Source organism: Agrilus planipennis, unplaced genomic scaffold (genome assembly GCF_000699045.2).
Source record: "Agrilus planipennis isolate EAB-ADULT unplaced genomic scaffold, Apla_2.0 scaffold112, whole genome shotgun sequence".
NCBI classification, from domain to species: Eukaryota; Metazoa; Arthropoda; class Insecta; order Coleoptera; family Buprestidae; genus Agrilus; species Agrilus planipennis.
In genome coordinates this window covers 903,314-911,012 of record NW_020438886.1, presented here as the reverse complement: position 1 = coordinate 911,012, position 7,699 = coordinate 903,314, and the positions used below count along the sequence as shown (strand labels likewise).

General features: G+C 32.4%; 2 protein-coding genes across 2 annotated transcripts in view; one reads left to right on the top strand and one right to left on the bottom strand.

Moving 5' to 3' along the window:
* The window catches only part of LOC108737041 (cilia- and flagella-associated protein 53), a gene marked incomplete at its 3' end in the record, with an annotated part of 16,064 nt that extends 11,432 nt beyond the window's left edge, over positions 1-4,632 (bottom strand). The window contains exons 1-4 of the mRNA XM_018469693.1: positions 4,404-4,632; positions 2,842-3,074; positions 796-972; positions 211-373 (exon numbers count right to left, since the gene is read on the bottom strand). Coding sequence (XP_018325195.1) covers positions 211-373; positions 796-972; positions 2,842-3,074; positions 4,404-4,514 — 684 coding nt within the window. The remainder of the gene's footprint in view (positions 1-210; positions 374-795; positions 973-2,841; positions 3,075-4,403) is intronic.
* Positions 4,633-5,362: 730 nt separating this feature from the next.
* Positions 5,363-7,134, top strand: LOC108737043. Its single transcript, XM_025981658.1, has 3 exons — positions 5,363-5,416; positions 5,477-5,593; positions 6,721-7,134. The coding sequence occupies exons 1-3, from the start codon at positions 5,405-5,407 to the stop codon at positions 6,955-6,957; spliced, it is 366 nt and encodes a 121-aa protein (XP_025837443.1). The 5' UTR covers positions 5,363-5,404; the 3' UTR covers positions 6,958-7,134.
* Positions 7,135-7,699: the final 565 nt, after the last annotated feature.

The window sequence follows — 7,699 nt, the reverse complement described above, 5'->3', positions numbered from 1 at the left end:
AGGAGATCGGGCTGAAACTATAGCTACAAGCTATCCAAGGATGGTACTATAGAATGTCACCTCAAGGTAGGCCTAGTGGCGTCATCTCTTGGTTAGGCCGGAAACTTATCAATCCACCCTCGTATATAACAACTGAATTGAAAGTCTATTTTGGAAATTAAGAAAGAAAAATGGTTTAAATATGAAATCAATTATACTATCGTGCTTTACCACTCCGAGTTGTTCAGTTCTTGTCAAATCACCCCAAAATTTATCCAGTTCTCTTTCAGCTTCTCTTCTTTGTTCGTTTTCACGCATTTGTTGTAAATTGCTGTTTTTAGATTCGACTAATCTTTTTTGAGCCACATTTGTCCTTAATAATTCGCACCTATCCCTGTATGAATTTTACAAAAATAAATTTAAAAACTAAAAAACCCTAAGTAAAACAATATGGATATAATTAAAACCATTAACTATGCTCGAATGTTACTAACATTTATTAATGGATTCCTGCATTAAGTTGTACCTTGAATCAGGTTTTAGTATTTTGTAAAAAATTAAACGATTTTACTACAAAATAATTTGAAAATTAGAGGAGATATGTATAGGAAAACAGCGGACGAAGCCAGCCCCTTGTTGTTAGTTACATTTTATACTCTGTTTCTATATTATAATTATATATTATGGTAATTACCCTATTTATTTGTTAGACAATAGCTACATTTAACACAATGTCAGGCGCATTCACCATTTTTGAAACTATAAGAAGTATTCAAGTTTTAGGTTTACGTAAACAAAATTTCTTAAAGTGCTTACATGTACTGTTGGAGACGTTTTTGTTCTACAACTTTCAATCTTTCAGCTTCTTTTTTAGCTTTCAACTCTTCAACTTGTCGCTTCATCATGCCAAATTTAGAGTCACACAATCTCTTTGCATTCTCCACAGTTTCCCGATAATGTGCACACTCTTCTTCGCCGAGGAGCTCTCTTAATCTCGAAAAGTAAAAGGAGCACTAGCTATTTTATCTAATTGCATTATTATCATCATTGTAACATTCACTATGTTTTTTTTATATCTCATTAGTTATTAGACATTGAAAACAAGCAATTAGTGACTACCATGAAATAATACTTTATGTACCTAATATATGCTCACTAGATACGGATAATTGAATTAAAATTGGGCATTGTAACTACTTATAGCAGTATTGGCATCTAGCAAGGAAAAGTTAGAGATTGCTTTAAATAAAAAACAAAAACAGTACTGTATGAAAATAAATAAAAAAACATATTATGGTATGCAAGGGAAGAAAAAGTAGGGAAAGAGCGAATATAAAGATAAGAGACGAAAAATTAGAAGAAGTGGCAGATTTTAGGTATCCAGGAAGTCAGATAAATCACAACGGAAGGAGTAGTAGGGATATAAAGCAGAGCATAGCGCAGGGTCAAGTTGCCTCCAATAAAAAAAAAGTCACTTCTAAGCTGGCGAATGGTTAATTTAGAAATTCAAAAAAGATTGTTAAAGGTGTATGTTTGGAGCACGGCACTGTACGGGTGCGAAACATGGACAGTGGGTGCGGCGGAAAAGAAAATGTTAAAAGCGTTCGAAATGTGGTGTTACAGGTGAATGATGATGATATCATGGATAGAGAAGGTTAGAAATGAAGAGGTATTAGAAAGAATAGGAGAATAGAGTCTATGGTAGTCAATAAGAAATTGGCGAGATAGGTTGGTAGGACACTTTCTCAGGCATGAAGGTCTAGTCAGAGACATATTAGAGGCAGAAACAGAAGTTAGGCGGGGTAGAAGTAAACCTAGATTAGATTACGGTTCCCAAATAGTTAAGGATGTGGGTTGTTCTAGTTTTAGGCAAATGCGAACATTAGCTCAGGGTAGGAAAGACTGGACATGCGCGTCCAACCAGTCTTAGGACTTACGACGTTATGATGATTGTAATCACTAAGTTTTCGTTATGAATGGTAAAAGATATACAGAGTCAAGTTTTTCAAAAATCTCATATTTAACCTCTGGGTACTCAGGCATAGGTAGAACTTCAGTAAGTCAAAAAATTTCTAGAGAATGCTACAAAGGTTGTGTTATAAGAGTTTTTCACATGAAAAGGATTGACCTTAAGGTTTCACTAAGGATACGAACCCTTATTTACATTAGTTTAGTTTTATTTATATGTTGTTTTTAACTAAATAGGAAGTCCTTATTCAAGAAAACAAAAGTATGATATTAACCACTAATTAGGTACCTATACTTTACGAATGTGAACTAAATTGCAAAGTCAACCGTACTTTTCAATCTTACAATAACAGATATTTAAAGTATAGCCAATTATTGATTTTGCATTTAATGCATTATTACATTGCTTAAAAAGGACCATGTAATTTCCTCAGCGAAGATGACTCTAATTCAACATTGGCTTCCTCAGAAAAGTTCGTGTGTTTGTCTTATCGGAATTAGTATGCTAACTGAGATGATTCCCGTATACAGTAAAAATGTGCGGTCACAACTAAAATTCAGCAGGTGAAATAGAAAAAAAAATTATGTACACTTGATTAAGACCGAATTACCAAATTAAGATTGGAAGATGTTAAAAAATTCAATCCGAAGGGAAAGGGATGAAAAAGAATTGGCGTTTAACGATGCGTACCGTTATGTTATTGGATCGCAAAGGTTAATAATTATTCATTAAATTTGATATTTGAATAATATTTATTTGTGATAACTGAACGAAATAACAGATAAAGTTCGATAGAAAAATATGTTACTGTATGGTAGCCTGCCCAACAAAGTTTTATTATTTATTATTTATTAAAGGTAAATGGATTTTTACCACATTGTGTTGATTTTTACCTGGTACGTCGTTCTTCAATTGTTTTTTCATATATTTCCAAACGCTCCTTGACGCGTTTTTCAATTTCATTTTTAAAAAGTCGTTGATCAGAGTGTTTTATGAACTTTTGTTCAAATTTATCTTTGGCGTTGGATGCTTTCTCTCGAATTTCCCTTTCAATATCTGCTGCTTGCAAGGCCTGTTTGTACTGCATGAACTTTACGTGATAATCGGTGTTGGGTTGACGGGCATACTGGTTTAAGGAAGTAAAAAAATTGAAGAAATAAATTTATTTGTGACAAATTGGTAAAGGCTTTCACGGCCAGTAGGTGAACTGATGCTGTTCTGATTCGGGTCTAAAGCTCTAAAGGCCGTCGTCGATTGGACACACGGCCTTTAGACCCAAATTTATTTGTTAATTTTGTGTCCTAATTTATTAAGACTACAAAAATAAATGCAGTTATTAGAATACTATGTACTAACATTATAGAAATTTTTGTGTCTTTTTTCACTATGTTAATTAAAGCAAGATATAGAGTGGAGATGGTTCGGTTTGGATTTGATATCCGTTGGATCTGCCACATTTTTCAGGATCCGGCCGGGTACCGAATAATTCTACTAGAGAAAAAAGAAAAAACGAACACCAGCAATAACAATTTAATAAGTATAACAAAATTGTTATTGATTACTATACTAAATTATTTGTTATATTGATGTAGTTCTTGTGTTTTACTTTTTCTCCTGAACAAAAATACATCAATATGAGGAAAATTTCTGCCGCTTGTTAGTATATCAGGTTTTAATTAACGATAATTATTATGATTTTGGCACTTTTCAGACTTCTAGTCTACAATTGTTACACAGAGAAAACTAAATTTTTATGACAACGCAAAAATTAAAATTTTCAATTGTAAATGACTGAATTTGCCGTAGAAACTGGAATTTATTAGGTAACTTGTAAAAATCTCAATTTTGACATGTTTTTATAAATTATTTCAAGTTTCTTAATTATTACCTATTTTTACAAATTCGGGTCCAAATTGTAATTTCTAGTATTTTCGTTTTCGAAGCAACGGACTAGTGGGACAAACTGTATATTTCGCNATTATTACAATTAAATTTGCAATATTAACTAAAATAGCTAGTAAATTTATTTCTGCTGGGATTTTATTTTTACAAATTCGAGTCCAAATTGTAATTTTTATTCTTATTTTCGCTTACGAAGCAACGGACTAGTGGGATAAATTGTAAATACCGCATTAATATTTAGGTAAATTTTCGTTTTTCGTTTTCTCCGTGTATAAGCTCGTTTCAGTGATTTAACGTTTTTAGTTTTCACTCTTAAGCCCAGTAATTACGTAGATTTTAGGCTAGATATATTTATTATTGTCAAAACAGTATACGCCGAATATAGATTGTATTTTCACAAGAATATTTTCTAAATTTTGATACAAAAAATTGGTAATATGGTAATAGTACCTACGTATACAAGATATACATTCCAACTAATTTGCAAAAATTCCCTTTCTTTATTTCTCATTTTGAAATAGTTTACATTTACACTTTATTTTTATAAACTTACATGAGCCCATGATGATGGTTGAATACATGGTAGTTTAATGTCGGGTGGAAAAGGCCTTTTTACGGGTGGGGGTGGCTTCTTGGGGGGATCTAAACTAGTTCCAAAAATCATTTTTTCGAAAAAGTCCGTAAACTAAACTAACTGATTAATTAATAAACTCCATATTATGTCAAAAACTGTGGCGTGAATGAGGTTTGTTCAATATTAGAGCAATTGAAAGCATTTCTATGGAAACAGGGATAAATTTGTTTTTTGCATATTTTAAAAAATGATTGGTAATTCATTCTTGTATTGAATTTTCTTTGCAAATGTTTCTGCTGCATTAATAAGGTTTCAAAGTTAACGTTAGGTGGCATCAGAGATGTACAAAATCAATATATGAAAATTGAAAAGTTTATGCAATGGTTGCTAAGGTGCAGGCTTCTAGTAAATATCGAAAAATTGTACTGTTTTATTAACTATTTTTGTCGTAGAATGTTTTCATTGTTGCCATTGTATTTTTTGGATTTTCTGACGAAAGATCTGTTGAAAAACTGCCTGACAATAAAAGAAATGTTTTTGATGAATCAGTACATGGATACTTAATGGAGGTGAGGATTTTGAAAAATACAATACGTAAAAGTTATGATCATCATCTTTAAAAAAAAGGACGAAAGTTTATGGGNGTGGGGGTGGCTTCTTGGGGGGATCTAAACTAGTTCCAAAAATCATTTTTTCGAAAAAGTCCGTAAACTAAACTAACTGATTAATTAATAAACTCCATATTATGTCAAAAACTGTGGCGTGAATGAGGTTTGTTCAATATTAGAGCAATTGAAAGCATTTCTATGGAAACAGGGATAAATTTGTTTTTTGCATATTTTAAAAAATGATTGGTAATTCATTCTTGTATTGAATTTTCTTTGCAAATGTTTCTGCTGCATTAATAAGGTTTCAAAGTTAACGTTAGGTGGCATCAGAGATGTACAAAATCAATATATGAAAATTGAAAAGTTTATGCAATGGTTGCTAAGGTGCAGGCTTCTAGTAAATATCGAAAAATTGTACTGTTTTATTAACTATTTTTGTCGTAGAATGTTTTCATTGTTGCCATTGTATTTTTTGGATTTTCTGACGAAAGATCTGTTGAAAAACTGCCTGACAATAAAAGAAATGTTTTTGATGAATCAGTACATGGATACTTAATGGAGGTGAGGATTTTGAAAAATACAATACGTAAAAGTTATGATCATCATCTTTAAAAAAAAGGACGAAAGTTTATGGGAATGTTTAATGTTTCAGTGCTGAAATACGTACAGCGGTTTATCAAGAATTTTCTAACACTAAAATTTCTCTAAACATTTTCCATCAATCGTCAACAGGGTAAACAACAATTTAAAATATTAAACCGCCGACATGTTTCACTGATTTATTAAAAAAAACGAAACTGGTAAAACGTTGTAGATATAATTCTGGCGATATAAACAACACATAATTTTGCTTAATACAATAGTTGAGTGACTCTGAAGTACAATTGTTTTATTTGTATTTTATGAAGCACCTCTAAAGTCCCGAAATATCGATGTCTAGGTATTTGGAAGAAAAAGTAGGGAAAGACCAAATATAAAGATAGAAGACGAAAAAGAGGAAGTGGCTGATTTTCGGTATCTAGGATAACTTTAACTTTAAAACAGGATAGCGCAGGGTTTAGTCGTTTTTAATAAAAAGAAGTCCATTCTATGCTTACGAATGGTTAGTTTAGAAATTCGAAAAAGATTGTTGAAGGTGTTTATGACTGGAGCGCGGTGGTGGACGGGTGCGAAACTTGGGCGGTGGGCGAGGCGGAAAAGAAAAGTTTAGAAGCATTCGAAATGTGATGTTACAGGCGAAAGATGAGGATACCGTGGATAGAGAAGGTTAGAAATGTAGAGGTATTAGAAAGAATAGGAGAATAGAGGAAATTAATAAGAAATAGACGAGATAGGTTCATAGGACATCTACTTAGGTATGGAGGGCTAGGCAGAGACATATTAGAGGCAGAAATAGGGGTTAAGATGAGTAGAGGTAGACCTAGATTAGATTACTGTTCGTAAATAGTTAAGGATGTGGAATGTTTTAGTTCTAGGGAAATGCAAAGATTATATCAGATTAGGAAATAGTGGAGGCGCGTGTCCAACCAGTCTTAGGACTGACGACCTTATGATAATGATGATAGTACAAGAAAATTGATATAAGAAACAGATAATTTATTTGTAAATTTGAATCAGTGAATACAATAAAGTATTTACTATGAAACTTTTTGTTCTTTATCTGAAAAACTACCCAACTTGTTTTATAGAGAACTTGTTGGTGGAATGAAGTTTGTAAAGAAGAGTTTCAATATCTGTTTCGTTGTCGTTGCCCATCTTGGTCATTCTGTAGGGCTCCAGGGCGATATTATAATGCCTACTGTGCAATGAGTGCCACCGGCTACATTTGGTCACAGCCAGAAATGGGCAGTGAAATTCGCCAAAAGAAAAGCTTAGTTACAGTAGACGAGAAAAAGTCTATTGACAATAAAACAACCTTGACTTAGGACTTTGTTCAGATTCTAACCATCCATGAATTGTATTGTTCAAATAGTTGTTTAGAAATGTCTTAAGTTGTTGATGTGATGGTAGAAAATGTTGAAAAATTTTTAATAATAATAATAAAGGTTTTATGTACATCTTTTATAAATTATTGGCTATTGGACCAGACAAATATAATTGCATAAGTGGGAAACAATTTTTTATTCTGCGCCTAGAAACTTCGGTTAATCCTTACCACTTATAAATTTATTTGTGACAAATTGGTAAAGGCTTTCACGGCCAGTAGGTGAACTGATGCTGTTCTGATTCGGGTCTAAAGCTCTAAAGGCCGTCGTCGATTGGACACACGGCCTTTAGACCCAAATTTATTTGTTAATTTTGTGTCCTAATTTATTAAGACTACAAAAATAAATGCAGTTATTAGAATACTATATACTAACATTATAGAAATTTTTGTGTCTTTTTTCACTATGTTAATTAAAGCAAGATATAGAGTGGAGATGGTTCGGTTTGGATTTGATATCCGTTGGATCTGCCACATTTTTCAGGATCCGGCCGGGTACCGAATAATTCTACTAGAGAAAAAAGAAAAAACGAACACCAGCAATAACAATTTAATAAGTATAACAAAATTGTTATTGATTACTATACAAAATTATTTGTTATATTGATGTAGTTCTTGTGTTTTACTTTTTCTCCTGAACAAAAATACATCAATATGAGGAAAATTTCTGCCGCTTGTTAGTA

Excerpts from the sequence above, each read along its gene's own strand:
- LOC108737043 (XM_025981658.1), top strand. Across the intron at positions 5,594-6,720 it reads TACATGGATACTTAATGGAG|AGAACTTGTTGGTGGAATGA; the intron begins GTGAGGATTTTG and ends CTTGTTTTATAG.